The sequence below is a fragment of the Pollicipes pollicipes genome, unplaced genomic scaffold, assembly GCF_011947565.3.
Source record: "Pollicipes pollicipes isolate AB1234 unplaced genomic scaffold, Ppol_2.1 Scaffold_4002;HRSCAF=4701_pilon_pilon_pilon, whole genome shotgun sequence".
Classification (NCBI taxonomy): domain Eukaryota; kingdom Metazoa; phylum Arthropoda; class Thecostraca; order Pollicipedomorpha; family Pollicipedidae; genus Pollicipes; species Pollicipes pollicipes.
Genome location: NW_023596420.1, coordinates 27,401,037 through 27,416,521, shown reverse-complemented (window position 1 = coordinate 27,416,521; position 15,485 = coordinate 27,401,037). Strand labels below are relative to the sequence as shown.

At 54.0% G+C, this 15,485-nt stretch overlaps 2 protein-coding genes across 3 annotated transcripts; both read left to right on the top strand.

Annotated features, from left to right (window-relative positions):
- The first annotated feature begins 1,795 nt into the window (after positions 1-1,795).
- On the top strand, positions 1,796-9,874 carry LOC119093902 (ATP-dependent RNA helicase DDX51). 2 transcript variants are annotated; one of them, XM_037216914.1, is made up of 2 exons: positions 1,796-1,876; positions 7,763-9,874. In XM_037216914.1, exon 2 carries the CDS (start codon positions 7,780-7,782, stop codon positions 9,790-9,792), a length of 2,013 nt encoding a protein of 670 aa, XP_037072809.1. In that variant the 5' UTR covers positions 1,796-1,876; positions 7,763-7,779; the 3' UTR covers positions 9,793-9,874. The 2 variants fall into 2 exon arrangements, with proteins under 2 accessions (XP_037072809.1, XP_037072810.1); XM_037216915.1 differs by lacking the exon at positions 1,796-1,876 and adding an exon at positions 3,321-3,341.
- A 1,576-nt stretch (positions 9,875-11,450) lies between these two features.
- Positions 11,451-14,444, top strand: LOC119094311 (male-enhanced antigen 1). Its single transcript, XM_037217383.1, has 4 exons — positions 11,451-11,618; positions 11,860-11,928; positions 12,430-12,657; positions 13,967-14,444. The coding sequence occupies exons 1-4, from the start codon at positions 11,451-11,453 to the stop codon at positions 14,360-14,362; spliced, it is 861 nt and encodes a 286-aa protein (XP_037073278.1). The 3' UTR covers positions 14,363-14,444.
- The last annotated feature ends 1,041 nt before the right edge of the window (positions 14,445-15,485 follow it).

Below are 15,485 nucleotides of genomic sequence, written 5' to 3'. Positions count from 1 at the left end.
CCTGACCCTGCCGGCGGAGAGGAGAGAGAAAGACTGAGCAAACTATCCACAGAGAACCGCCAGGATCAGTGGGAGGCAGCCGAGATAATGATAATCATGATTTCGTTCTCCACAGGCGAGGTTCACGAGAACCGGCGTCTCTTCACAGGCGAATGGAGAGTATCCGACGACTATCCACATCCAGTGCACAGACAAGATGGGGAATGGCAGGGCGGCTGATGACACCCCAGAGCCATGTTCACAGGGCGGCCACAAGCTCCGTACGGGGGCGAGAGTACATAGCAATCGATCATTCCGAATAATTTTCAGTTCTACCAAAAAGCCGCAGGCGGAGAAATGCCGACCACCAGGCCTGGACGGAGGTCAAATATGGAGTCAGGTCAGGAGGTCAAAAGCTCCGGTCAGTGCTCGCTGCCCGAAACGGGTTGTTGGGCTATGCCGCCGAAATGGGAACCAGCCAGGTCACCATCTCGCCCGGACAGAAAAACGTCACCGTCCATGCCGAGAATCGTCGCTCCAAGGGCGGGGGGCCAGACTTCAGCGGCCGACTCCAGGCGGCAGCACCTGCCGGACAGCGAACGACGGGTTAGATGCCTTTGGGTCATCTCCCCCGAACGACCTCACCGCCCGTCTCAGTAACGCGCCCGAGAGCGGGAACGCAGCACAGTCCCGTTGGAGGAGGCGCGGCGGCGGTCGGTTGTCAACAGGGAGCGACGTGTCATTGTCTCTCTTTACTATCGACGCCTGGGCCGCCTGCCGCGGCCCTTCACAGATGACTCCACGACGCCCTCCTCCCACGGTGCAACCGGGGAGAACGGCAGCTAGTTAATCAATCGGAGAATGGCTCGACGTCGTTGTCCTCCGCCACCTTTGGTAGCTGAGTCGCCGTTCGAGCAGCTCGGCCCTGGCGTGGCACCGGCGCGATATGCCCACCGACCGCGGCACAAACCGCAGCGTGCAACGGGAAGCACTTTTGGTAGCCTCGAACAAACACTAGCTGGAGTGGACCGGACTACTTTGTAGCAGAGCAACTGGCCCTGAAGCATCCATTGAACTTTGGAATATCCGCCTCTGGATGTGACACAGCCCGGTGTATGCTCAAGCACTGGTTGGTCATTTACTGGGCTGTACCGGTTCAGCGAAACTGCACGAAATAGTCCAGTCCTGAGCTGGTTCCAAACTGAGAAGCCCAAGACGCATTTAGGTTATCTTCACCAAATCGATCAAATCGACGAATAAACGAGTCCCAAATGGACATCAGCCAAGCACATCAGCAAGCGATATGCGTTCAATCTCGCTTCGGCCCGGCAGAGGACCAGTATCTAAATGTTGGATGGGGCTCTAAAGTTTGTTGGATGCATCTAAGGCAGGTTCACCCAACAACCATAGTTTTAGAGAGGGGGGAGGGAGGCACTGGTGTCTCTAGAGTGGAATTTTGAGTCTATTTATCGGAACGAACTCCCAGCACATTGTGAGCACGAACTGTGGTAAACCCTCCTCCATTGACTTGCTATCTGGGTTCTTTGGCTCTTCAGTCTCATTCAAGATGGAATCTCTGCTTGATTTTTATTAGATTCCTCATAATAAATACCGTCTTGTTCCCAGCTACATCCCCCAAACTTTTCATGTGCTCGAAATAATCGCCACAGTTTCCTGCGTACACGACCATCTCCGGGTCGAAGTTGTATCTCCAATGACGTCACATAGCGATGCTCGCTGACAAGCATGAAGTCGGGACGGTACCACCTTGCATATAGGTGGCCCTGTCCATGGTTACCGTAGTTCTGCGGGTTTTGGAACGAAGTACGCGTGGGGCGCCCGCTGGAGTCGCGTGGTTGGGGTGCGGGAGTATCAAGCATAGTTGGAGGACACCATTGTGAGTGATACCATGCATCGTGTTTCATTCTACTTTTACCGATGTTTTAAGGGGAAACGTTCGCGTGGCAGTGCAGGCGTGGAGGTAATTCATGGAAGGCCTAACTTCATAAGATAGGTGTAGGTGTACTTTCCTACGTAACGTTAGAAAAAATCATTGCACGCCATTCGTCGTGTTCAAGGCGGCACATATCGTAAATAATCTCAAAACAGGTAGAATCATGCTTCTACCTTCGAATTTCAATAACTTCGATGGCGGGCTCCCGAGCGCCGCGCGCACAGCACCGCCTGGACTCCCCAGCGCCGTTTCTGCGTTGCCGTTGCGTAAATACAATATTTCTGCTTACCAAGAACTCTACAAAATGTACGGGACCAAGGTAAACCATTCGTCGTGTTTAAGGCGGAACATATCGTAAATAATTTCAAAACAGATAGAATCATGCTCCTACCCTCGAATTTTAATAAATACGATAGCGAGCTCCCGAGCGCCGCACGCCCCGCACCGCACTGCCCCGACTTCCAAGCGCCGTTTCTGCGTTGTTGCGAAAGCACAATATTTCTGCTTATCAAGAATCATAAAACATGTACGGGACCAAGGTAACAATAATAAAGCAACCAAAATCGTTTCTTATCGAGTTTAGGTACATTTATGAAACACGCAGGCCAGATTAGTCCAGAACATATCCTAAACTAGCCAAACCTAACCTAACCTAACCTAACCTAACCTAGCTGAGAATAGACCAGAACCTAAGCTAAGCTAAGCTAAGCTAGCCTGACCTGACCTGACCTGACCTGACCTGACCTGACCTGACCTGACCTAACCTAACCTAACCTAACCTAACCTGAGAATAGACCAGAACCTAAGCTTAGCTAAGCTGACCTACCCTACCCTAACCTAACCTAACTAACCTAACCTAACCTAACCTAACCTCCCCACCCTATATCCCCTTCAACCCAGCATCTCATTGGCATCCATGTTCCATGCCATATATAGGTGCCATATAATGAGCTTTTATTTAGCTGCCATGTTCTTATTTTGCTTTACATTCCCCACCCAATCCCCCTGCAACCCATGGTCCCGTTGGCGTCGAGGATCAAATTTCATGGATTCTTGCTACCTTGTCCCGGTACATTTTTACGGTTCGCAGTAATGTTGTGACCCGAGCAGTAATGGCGCCGGTGTCGCGGGTGCTGTGTGTGTGCGGCGCTCGGGAGCTCGCCATCGTAATTATAAAAAAAAAATTGAAGCTAAGATCATTAATCTACCTGTTTTGTGATTATTTATGATATGTCCTGCCTTAAACATGACGAATGGTTTACTTTGGTCCCGTACATTTTGTACAGTTCTTGGTACGCAGAAATATTGTATTTACGCAACGGCAACGCGGAAACGGCGCTGGGGAGTCCAGGCGGTGCGGTGCGCGCGGCGCTCGGGAGCCCGCCATCGAAGTTATTGAAATTCGAAGGTAGGAGCATGATTCTACCTGTTTTGAGATTATTTACGATATGTCATGCCTTAAACACGACGAATGGTGTACAATGATTTTTTCTAACATTAGGTAGGAAAGTACACCCTGACCCATAAGATGGGTGGCATATGTGCTTTTTCATCTGGTGATTTCTTTCCACGCACTGCATCTCATTTTTGATTTTTCCACTTCTTCGTGGATCATTTTGTTTGGTCAGTGTACAAATAATGTGTGCAAAGGTTTATGTGACGTGGACTTGGTGGACATCAGTAGTGGCAGGCCCATGTGTGGAATTAGGGAAACTAACGGTCTGTTCCTGCTGTTCCTCTAGCCTCACTCGAAGCTCCTCCAAACTATGTAAGCTGTTGAGTACAGTTGTGAGAAGCATTTTGCATACAGGTGCATTGGCTGTAATGGAGAATAACCAGGGTAAGGGAGAGACTGATGTGGTATTATGGCTTAATGTTTTTATTGAAACAAATATCAGTAGTTATTGATCATGGTTTTCTATGAGGAATGGGACTATTAGTTCTGCCTCCTCCAAAGAAATGTGATTGTTTCTACGACCCTCCAACCTCCTCTATGCTCTGCAAAGCTCATCTCTAACCTCCTCCACCCTTCCTTAAATGAAAGGGGCCTTTTTGGGGGAGTTTGGAGGAGCCTATGGTAGTCATTAATGGTGCAAGTCATTCATGTTTGCTTGTTGCAGATGCTCTTCATAAAAGTGTGTACTACACATTACGTAGCCATTATAATTTTCTTTATTTTCATATGGTTCAAGTCAGGGAGTGCAGTGACAGGAGTGTTGACTGATTATTAGTTGAAGGTAGCACCCATATGATGTGGAAGCAATGCGACAATTTTTGGACAAATGGATTCCTTGGATGCTTTGGATGGACACCAGGCAAATGCTTGGATTTTTATTGAAATTTGGACAAAAAATCCCAGAAAACTGCATCTCTTTCCCCTGATGCTTTGGCATACTTGTATGACAAGAGTGTTTCATCATCACCATGTTGTGATATAGCATGCTTGATGATGACTGCTATTATTTCAGACAAATGGCATTCCTTTAACTCATCATTACTGAGTATGATATGACTTATCAAGAAATCAGCCATGCATTAGGGGTACAGTAGGGAAGTGCTTAAGCTATGCCTCTGGGAGACCGGAGGTATGGGGTTTGATTCTGTGCAGCACCCGCCATTCCTGCCAGGGTGGGAGGCACATGATGCTGTATACCTCAATAGCTGAGTGCACCATAAAGCCTAAATCACCGTGAGGTGTACGTGTGTACAGAGTGCGTCTTAAAGCCCAAATCAAGATGAGGTTTATGTGTGCATGGCGTGCGTCTTAAAGCCCGAATCACGATGAAGTTTATGTGTTGGAGTGTGTTTTAAAGTCCCAATCACGATGAGTGCTGCGCATGCACAGAGTGTGTCTTAAAGCCCCAATCACAATGAGGTTTACATGTGTACAGAGTGCGTCTAAAGCCCCAATCATGATGAGGTTTATATGTGTACAGAGTGCGTCTTAAAGCCCGAATCACGATGAGGTTTACATGTGTACAGAGTGCGTCTTAAAGCCCCAATCACGACGGTCACGTATGTATACATTAGAATGTATTTAGCATTTTAGGAGAAGAACACATTTTATTAGATGTTTGCTTTTGTTAGAATGGTCATTTGTCCTGAAATCCGCAGTAAGCAAAATAACTTTGAGAGTGGCCGAATGTCAATGGAGGTCACGTGACTTTATTACTATGTCAGTTGGACAATTCAGAACACAACAAATTGGAGGCCGCTAAAAATGCACCGACTTATTGCGAGTTCATCGGTATGTGGGTGCGTACGATTTACACAATTTTTGATTGCGTTATAGGTCCTCAAAGATACCGTTGTCAGCTGACGTGTTAAAACTACCCGCGGCCATAACTTAAACCATTGCTCTAATCTTTTTCAGAATCGTGCAGTGGAAATAAGGGCATAAAACAACCCCGGATACTTAAAAGAGCATTTTAGGTTTGTGGCTCTGGCGCTTTGTCATGGAATGCTCCCATGTTACAATCGCTATTGAAAAGAAAAACGCTAAAAGGGGGTGTCCCACTTTTGGGGCATATTTTAAAAACGTGCCCTCGTGAAACCTCAGGATCAGTGGCATCCAACAAAGCCACTGAGTGGTGCCGCTGCAGCAACGTCAAGACAGAATAAGGATATCACTTTTAATTATTTTCGAGTTCAACTTACACTGTCAACGCTTTTGTAACTTTGTAATACGCTTCTTCCCAGCAGTTGTCGCGACCGCAGTCGTCATTACAAACGCCGTGCACACTGAAGTGGTGTGAACAAAATACCATTTTTGATTGGCCCAGTGGGCGGCAAGGGCATGTGTCCAAAAGCGCACTGGTTGGAGTTTAAATCAGTGCGTCACTATGGACCCTCTGGTACTCCCATTCCCAAAGTCAAAGTGCATGTCAAAAAGAGCCACTGTGAGAACTTCCATGGGATAAAAATAAAAGCCATAGCGTAGCATTTTGCTGAATTCTTGGGATGATCACCTTACGTTCGCAAATATTTTTGTCTAAACGGAGTGTTTGAAGCATGCGCAGCATTTTCTACACAAATATGTTGACACATTAGGGCGCTGTAAGTTACAGAACACTCACTTTGGAAAAGGCGCGAAATAACCACCACAGTTGAAGCGCCCTTAAATTCAAATATCAATCGGAAAAGGCAAGGCACATGCAATGCATTATTTTCGCAATGGTGAAGAGGGAGTCCATTCTCATTTCTCCCGCAGGAGTGGCTACTTAAGATCGAATTTCTGAGGTTTTCAGAAGGACTTTGGGGAAACCGGTATTACTGATCAAAAGTGTACGCGTCTGATCTGTCAGTAAGTGATGAGTACAAAAAAGGGAGCATGCTTTCTGGAACGCATGTGTCGAAGCCCATAATGCACTTAATGTTTCCGGGATCTCCCGTTGTTCTTGTAGACATTACGTAAAATTGACGCTGAAAATGAATCCAACATCTCCGCTCCCTCCCGCCGTGGGCGCGCCTGCCTCATCACATCGTGCACAGGTCAAGCGCTCGGGTGATCTTGGTGCTCGTCCACTGCGCCGCCGAGCTTCATCCTCGGCCCAGTTCTCCAATGACTTTTAACCCGAGTTCTGCCCACTGGTGTGGCGTCATAGATATATGCCGATGGAGAACGCCTTTAATTCCAATTATGGCTACAAGTAGAATCAGCTCCTGCAACCCCATGGAGCCATGTATCGCGCGTTTTTCCCACACATGTAAAACAAGCGAAAATGGTTTCGTTTCGCAAAACGACATGGTCCATTTAAGCTATCATCGAGCTCAGCCTCGTAATTTTGAACTGGTTGGTTTGGCTTTTGCTTAGCGCATCCTAAGCCCGAAGCTTCTGGCTCCAGCTTCGGGTTTACGTGTGCAAATTCAAAGCCGTAGGCTCGGGATTCGGCTTCACGTTTTAATATACGAAGAAACTGACTCTGACCTCGGCTGCACAATTTAACTTCGAAACCACCAGCTTTGACTTGTGCTTGGCATTGTCTTGGCTTTGGATCTCCCTGTACTATACTGTAACATTCACGTCATTACATTGGCTGATACTAGTTATGGTAAATACAGCCAGAGAAATGTCATGACGCACACGAACCGCTGTATTCTTTTGGTAGAAGTAGATACATTTGCATGGTGTTCAGCGGGTTGTTAGCGATGCAAGTAAATGTCATCTGCTAGAGGTGCCAGTTAAAAGGAATGTTCCTCATTTGTGTGGGGTTTTGAACTGAACAGCCACTTTGGAGATCAGTCGGTGTAGTTTATAGCCCTGTCCTTCTTGGGATCTAAATTCATCTAATTTCGGTGTGACATGCCGGCAAAAATCTGCAGACTATTTTGGGGAGATTATTTCAGGGTTACTCAGGCATCTATGACGCCATAATAGCGTCACTCAAATCCGGGCATTCTTTTAGCGATGCGGCGATCAAGGCCAAGGAAAATGCAGTTGTCGAGTCGTGCATATCTGCCGTTTGTGAGCATGATTTCCTGACATCACGGCCGTCAATCGGTTTTAAATCAATGTTGAGCAAGGTATGGTGATGTGGTCAGTGATGTATTGAGGGGCATATTTACTAAACATAGATACTGTGTCGTCTAGAGCAGTCTTTCGACTTAAAAGTACACCGATGGCTGTTAGTGAGCTTGTTTCATCATCGGATGCGTGCTTTGAAATCTTCAATTGTGGAATATTTCCTTTAATGTGTCGTTCAATCTGCAAAGAAACCAATGTTTCCTTTATTAATAATTGCCTATTAATTTTCCTGTGGAGGAAATGTTAACGCGATGAAAGTGAGGCCTTTGAGCAAAAGTTTAAATGGGAACTGCCTTCCATTACAGCAACTAGTCATTGCGATATGACAATACAAGAAGATGATAATGGTGAGCTCGTGCAACGGGAAGCGGAGATTCTTCGCCGTCTGAACGCTCGAAAAGGACGACGCTCTGGCCAGAATCAGGCTCCAGCAAGTGCGGCAGCCTGTGATGTCCAGCACGGTCGAACGAGTTCTGGCAGCCCCGCCACGCCGGGCCGCGTCGGCCCCCTCTCTGACGACGACACGTGCGACGGCGCCGAGCCGGCCGAACAGGCAGACAGCCAGGGCCGTACCGCGGCTGGGCAGGCGGACAGCCAGGGTCCTGCCTCAGCCGAGCAGGCGGACAGCCAGGGTCGCACCGCCGCGACCGAGCAGGCGGACAGTCAGGACGTTGCCGCAATCGAGCAGGCGGAAAGCCAGGACCTTGCCTCGGCCGAGGCGAGGCGAGACGAAAGCGAGACGAGCAGCGATGGCAGGCACGACGCGGGCAAGGACGCCGACTTCACCGTGCTGGAGGAGGTAGAGCGCGCCGGCCGGCGGACTGTGCACCGCATATTGCCCGATTGGCTGGCGCGGCCCGACCAGATTGGCGAGCGGCGGCCGACGCCGGAAGAGGTGGCCGAGCTGGCGCCCGAGCTGCGCCTTCGGCTTCGGCAGCTGGGAGTGGAGCGGCTGTTTCCGGTGCAGGCGGCCGTGTTACCGCCGCTGCTGGCCGCCGCCGACTCGCCGCTGCCGCCGGCCGACCTGTGCGTGTCAGCGCCCACTGGCAGCGGCAAGACGCTGGCGTTCGTGCTGCCGCTGGTGCAGACGCTGTCCGGGGCCGTGGTGCGCCGCGTGCGCGCACTAGTCGTGCTGCCGACCCAGGCCCTGGCCGCGCAGGTGGCGGCCGTGTTCCGCCAGTACGCGGCCGGCCTGCCGCTTAGCGTGCGCCTACTGGGCATCGACACGCTGGCACGCGAGCGGCGCCGGCTGGTGGAGCCAGGCCCGCGCGGCGCGCTCTCGCTAGCGGACATCGTGGTCAGCACGCCCGGCCGACTCATGGACCACCTGAGCGGCACAGAGGGCTTCTCGCTGGCGCACCTACGCTACCTGGTCATCGACGAGGCGGACCGTGTGATGGAAATGGCCGAGACGGGCTGGCTGCAGGCGGTGGAGCGGGCGGCGGCAGCGGCTGACGGACCGCCGCGCCGCCCGGCCGGCCCGTCGTCGGCGGTCGCACTCGCCAGTCCTCACCTGCCGCTGCAGAAGCTGCTCTTTTCTGCGACCTTGTCTCAGAACCCCGAGAAGCTGGAGCGGTTGCGACTGTTTCAGCCAAGACTGCTGGTGTGGGACAGTGAGGCGGTGCCGCGGCCTGGCCAGTTTGTCGGCAAGTTCACCACGCCGGCCGAGCTGCAAGAGTCGTTCATCGTGTGCGCGCCGCAGCTGAAGCCCCTCCTGCTGCACCATCTGCTGCGGCAGGCCCACTGGCGTCGCGTCCTCATCTTCACAAACTCCAACGAGTCGGCGCACAGGCTGACGCTGCTGCTGGACAGTCTGGGCGGCCCAGCCGTGGCCGAGTTCTCGGGAGGCGTGCCGGCGGCGCGGCGGCGGCGAGCGCTCGCCGCCCTCACGGCTGGACAACTGTCAGCGCTCGTCTGCTCGGACGCCATGGCGCGCGGCATGGACGTGGAGGCCGTGAGCGCGGTCGTCTCGTACGACATCCCGGCGCTGGTCAAGACGTACGTGCACCGCGTCGGCCGGACGGCGCGCGCCGGCCAGCCCGGTGAGGCGGTTACGCTGCTGCTGGAGCGGCAGCGTGGCCACTTCCAGCGCCTGCTGGCGCAAGTCGGCAAGCAGGAGCGTGTGCCGGAGAGGCCGCCGTGCCTGGACGAGCTGCGCCAGTACGAGGCGGCTTACGTGAAGGCGTTGGAGCTGGTAATGGAACGTGTGGAAGAGGAGAAGAAGGAGCAGGCGTGCCGGCTTCACGGCTGGTCCGCCAGGGCCGACGACGCAGCCGGCAAACGGAGGAAGCGGACTCGGAAACGGAAACTGTCGGCCGTGGAGGCGAGCGGGTGACATGGTCCGCCTGCAAGGACGCGCTTCACGCGTGTGGTCTGTATTTGTTTGTTAAAATGTTACACTTCCTGCTTTGGAAATATATGACGAAGCTCGCCAGTGGAGTATTGCTCGGTCAGGTGAACTGGGAATACACGTCAGTAGATTAGCGGACTGCACTTTCGGGGAGCGAAGTATATCAATATTTATAAATTGTATCAATATTGATACTTGCGTATAAATGTTGATATAATTTTATATGAAATGGACTGCTCTAGACAGCAGAATTTCTCTGTTTAGTAAATATGCTCCTCAATACGTCATTGTTTGGTTAGGTAATCGTACGTTGCACAGCATCGATTGAGAGCCAGTTGACGACCGTTGCATCTGAAAATCGTGTTCACGAACGCCAGATATAAGGGACTCAACAGTTACAGTATGCGTAAGTGACCCTGAAATAGTCTCCCCGAAATAGCCTGCAAATCCACGCGGACGTGTTTAGCTCGGAAACTAGATGTGTATAGGCATTGAGAAGGGTCACGACTGTCGGTTGCCCTGTGATCAGGCTGGCACTGCCAAACCAACGACGAAATGGCCCGCTTTGACGAGCCATATGCGAACACCTTTTCTGAAATGTGAACCCACCATCACGCGCTTTGCCACGTCACGAATGTGATAAGTAAAACGTCAGCGCTATTCCGAGGTTAGGCTTCCGCCGCGCCGATTAGTGAATCTGTGCGGCAGTTAGCTCTTCGCAATATAGCATCAATAGCATCATGCAATATAACATCAAACTCTGTACGGCGACCGACACGGAAGGAAATTATTGAAAAAGTGCCGACGTCGCCCCGTTTCCAGGATGGGGAGAGTTACAAAGCCTTACCCGGTCCCCAGCTGGGCGCTCTACCCGTTCGGCGGTCGCGCAGGCCGAACGTACCTCGTGCAGCTGGGCGGCTCGCGCTCATTGGTTGGCCTCTCACCGGGTCACGTGGCGTTCCGGTCAACGCTGAGGGCCCTTGTCCATAGATATTCTACGCGCCCTGGCCGACCGCCGTGGCAATAGTTGGCCGGCACGAAAAGCCAACGCCATAAATATTGTACGTATCTCGTCCGCCCGCCGGCCGGACCAAATTGGCCACTCCAGCGGCTTACCGGCAGCTCCGAACCACGTCTTAAGTCGTGCAAGCTCTTTTATAAGACCAATTGCTGGAATTTGTTGGTAGACCACTAAGTTTCTTTGCCTTTGGACTCGTTAGATTATTGATTGACTTCAAATGCGGGATGGTGGAATTGGTCGCTGAAAGCAAGCTGTCGGTCATAATTGGTCACGTGGTAGTAAGTTAGTGGTCATGCTATTAATGTCTGGGCTCTTGTAAGAATTGCGGTCAGCAACGCATCCAACATCGACCTGTTTGTTCATTTCAAGGTTAATAGTTGCATGATTTTATCACGTATCACGTGCAACACGTATCGTTATGGAGTTAAACACTGCCAAAGACAACCTTGCTGTGTGACAGGCTTTGCTCACAAACTGTGGATCTGATTCGGCTAACACTTCTCTAAAAGGATATTTGCCTGTGGTTAACCAATGCAAGACTTTTTGTCAAAATCTGGTGGATAAGGCTATCAGGCATCTGCGATGTGTAGTGGAGTGCACCTGCCGCGCTCACTGCAGACGGATGCCGCCGGAGCCGCCTCGACCGCCGTCCACCGAGGAGACGTCGCCCACAGAATCACCGCCGCCGCCGCCGGACGGCTACCAGCTGCTGGGCGGGCAGACGCCTTGGCAGCCGCTGCCGGCGGGCACCGACGGCACCCTCCCCCAGCCGGACGGGGTCAGCTCCGAGGTCAGTCGCCGCTGGAGGGCACCGACGGCACCATCCCCCAGGCGGACGGGCTCAGCTCCGAGGTCAGTCGCCGCCAGAGGGCACCGACGGCACCATCCCCCAGCCGGGTGGGGTCAGCTCCGAGGTCAGTCGCCGCCAGAGGGCACCGACGGCACCATCCCCCAGCCGGGTGGGGTCAGCTCCGAGGTCAGTCGCCGCCAGAGGGCACCGACGGCACCATCCCCCAGCCGGGTGGGGCCAGCTCAGAAGTCAGTCGCCGCCAGAGGGCACCGACGGCACCCTCCCCCAGCCGGACGGGGTCAGCTCCGAGGTCAGTCGCCGCCAGAGGGCACCGACGGCACCCTCCCCCAGCCGGGTGGGGTCAGCTCCGAGGTCAGTCGCCGCCGGAGGGCACCGATGGCACCCTCCCCCAGCCGGATGGGGTCAGCTCTGAGGTCAGCCGCGCCCAGTGACCTGCAACGACTGCCTCAGGCTACAAGTTATGAGTGTAATCTGCTCCTTGCCTACTCGTTTAGCGATCTCGCGTGTGCATTCCATGACCGTTATACAGTACATACCGTTATACAGAAATATGAATCGTGCAATGTGTACATGTTATGGCGCTGTGATGTGCACCATGTTCATACGGTTTGGTTTTGTTCATTTTTATGCGCGGAAGGCGGCTTTTCGGGCCATATTCCATTCTTTCATTGTTAAGTGAGATCCTGGATAGCCTGCATTGTCTGTTCCCACCGCCAGGGCGCATGCACTATTATGTACTGTGGTCCTGGAAACGTTTTCTTGTCACACATTGACTCAACGCTCTCATCAGGATGAATCCTCTGAAGACGACGAGGCGCTGTCGGATCGCGCTGATAATGAATACCAGCCAGCTGGAGAGCTGACAGCGGCGCCGTGGGAGCACGACGTCAACGGGTCAGAGGTCAACGTCACCACTGCCGAACGGACGTCCCGGTCAGGTCCGACCGCTGACCGGGACGTAGGGCGCGCCGCCAGCCCGGCTGACGACCGTCCGGCCTGGCCGTTGGAGGCGACCGAGGTAGGTAACCGCACGGCGGCCGCTGAATGCCCCCGCTTGTCGGCGGAGACGAGAACTCTGTGCAGAGATGACGGCGATGTGATGGTGTGATGTGAAGTGGGATGGCATGATGTAATATAGTGTGTTATGATGTGATGTGATGTGTAGTGTGATGTGATGTGGCTCGTTGCGGTGCCGTGCCGTGCCGTGCCGTGCCGTGCCGTGCTGTGCCGTGCAGTGCGGTGCGGTGCGGTACGGTACGGTGCAGTGGGGTGCGGTGCAGCGCGCGGTGCGGTGCAGTGCGGTGCGGTACGGTACGGTGCAATGCGATGCGGTGCAGTGCGCGGTGTGGTGTGGTGCGCTGCGGTGCGGTACGGTGCGGTGCAGTGCGGTACGGTGTGGTGTGGTGTGGTATGGTGCGGTGTGGTGTGGTGCGGTGCGTTGTGGTGTGGTGTGGTGTGGTGTGGTGTGGTGCGTTGTGGTGTGTTGTGGTGTGGTGTGGTGTAATATGGGTGTCATAGCGTGACGGTAGTGACGACGATGACTCCGACGGTAGTATTACTGCACGCTTGTCCCTTCTTGCTCATCGACGTGTGTGCGGTTTTCCACCTGACCGGCACCTTTTGTGCGTCCGTCCCTCTGACCGGCGCCGTGTGTGCGGCCTTCCATTTGACTAGTGCCGTACGTGCGGCCTTCATTTTGATTAGCACCGTGTGTGCGGCCTTCCATCTGACTAGTGCCGTGTGTGCGGGCTTCCATTTGATTGGTGCTGTGTGTGCGGCCTTCCATCCGTCTAGTGCCGTATGCGCGGTCTTCCATCTGACTAGTGCCGTGTGTGCGGCCTTCCATTTGATTGGTGCCGTGTGTGCGACCTTCCATTTGACTGGTGCCGTGTGTGCGGCCTTCCATCTGACCCGTGCCGTGTGTGCGGCCTTTCATCTGACCGGTACCGTGTGCGCGGCCTTCCATCTGACTGGTGCCGTGTGTGCGTCTGTCCATCTGACTGGTGTCGTTTGTGCGGCCTTCCATCTGACGGCTGCCGTGTGCGCGTCCTTCTATCTGACCGGTGCCGTGTGTGCAGCCTTCCATTTGATTGGTGCCGTGTGTGCGGCCTTCCATCTGACCGGTGCCGTGTGTGCAGCCTTCCATTTGATTGGTGCCGTGTGCGCGGCCTTCCATTTGATTGGTGCCGTGTGCGCGGCCTTCCATATGACCGGTGTCATGTGTGCGGCCTTCCATCTGGCCGGTGCCGTGTGTGCGTTTGGCCGTCTGACTGACGCCGTATGTGTGTCTGTCCATCTGACTGGTGTCGTATGTGTGACCGGCGCAGGCGGAGCTGGAGCGTCAAAAGGAGGCGGTCGGCGAGCGGCAGCGCCTGTTCGGATCGGCGGCCCGGACACCGGCGGCGCTGCTGCTGCCGCCGCAACAGGCGGAGGCCGTGCGCCGCGCCATGCGGGCTGTACGGCTGCCAGCCGAGGCCACGCCAGACTGGGCGCGCGGTCTCTCCGACCAGCAGTGGCAGCAGCACGTCGACCGACTACTGGGGCGGCGGGTCCAGCCGCCGCCCCCACCGGGGAAGCCTGGTCCGGCCGGCACGCCGCACCCACCTGGCTCAGAGCAGCCGCTCTCGCCTGGTTCAGAGCAACCGCTCTCACCTGACTCAGAGCAGCCGCTCTCGCCTGGCTCAGAACAGCCGCTCTCAACTGACCGAGGACAGCCACTCTGAGTTCACAGTTGCTCCGTCCTTATCCAGGGCAGTACCTTTGACCTGGTTTCAGACAGACAATTTCGTTTGACTGACCTGATTTCAGTCAGGCAGACATGGACCCTGAGCAGTCGCTCCCACTTGTCCCGGGACAGCTGCTCTGACCTGGCCCCAGATAGTTGCTTTAACCCGACCTCGGGCAATCGGCGCGAAAACGCGTTGGACGGGTTGCGTGAACGGGCATGTTCAGACGACCCCAGAAAACAATGGGAGGTCGGAAACGTTAACGATAGTCGAGCACGGACCTTACGACGTTGGTGACAGCAGGCCGAGGTACGGCGTCTGCAACCCACAGAGGTGATCGGCCAGCGGGGGGAGGGGGGGGGGAGCTCAGGGCCGTCAACCTGCGCTGAGCGCGATCGGCCAATTGGAATCACGTGCTGATGCAATTATTTCCGATCGTCTTCTTGTCCCAAACCCGAGAGTGGGGGTGATCATTATTGGTTGCAGCCTACGATTGCGGAAGTTTGCCGAGCCCGGCTGCGGCGAAATGTCATTCCACGGTGACGCTGCGCGATCTAAGGAAGCTGGCCTTTCCTGGGTCAGTGGCGAGGTTACGGGGCCTTGGGGACCATGCGACCTTTCCTGGTGTTGTTGAGAGGGGGCCCTGGAGTCGAACCACTTTTGGATTTTAGAACGCCTGTAGGGCTTCAAAAACTAAAAATGGATCTTTGAGATATCAAAATAGGATTCCATACTTAAAAGTCATCCAAATTAATAAGTAGGGCCCCAAAGGGACGAAGAGGGGCCCCTTGGCTGGGGGGGGGGGGGGGGCACCGATACCTGATTCGACCCCTCCTGAGTGAGTTCCCGGCTACGCCACTGCTCCGGGGCACGTGTGTCTTTAATGGCCTATGTCGTATGGATGGCTCCTGTCAGTCCGATCTGCACACTGGGTCGGTTTAGTGAGCGGCCCGCCAGTCGGCCGTGTTTCAGTAACCCATGTTCGCTTTCCAGGGTGTGCTGTCATGGCCGCCTTGCGTGGCAGACATTCACATTGGTCGCCGCACGGGGAGACATCGCCCGCAAATGTATAGGCTTATTTTTACCCGCGGTGGTGCGCATACGCATTCGTCTGTTATTT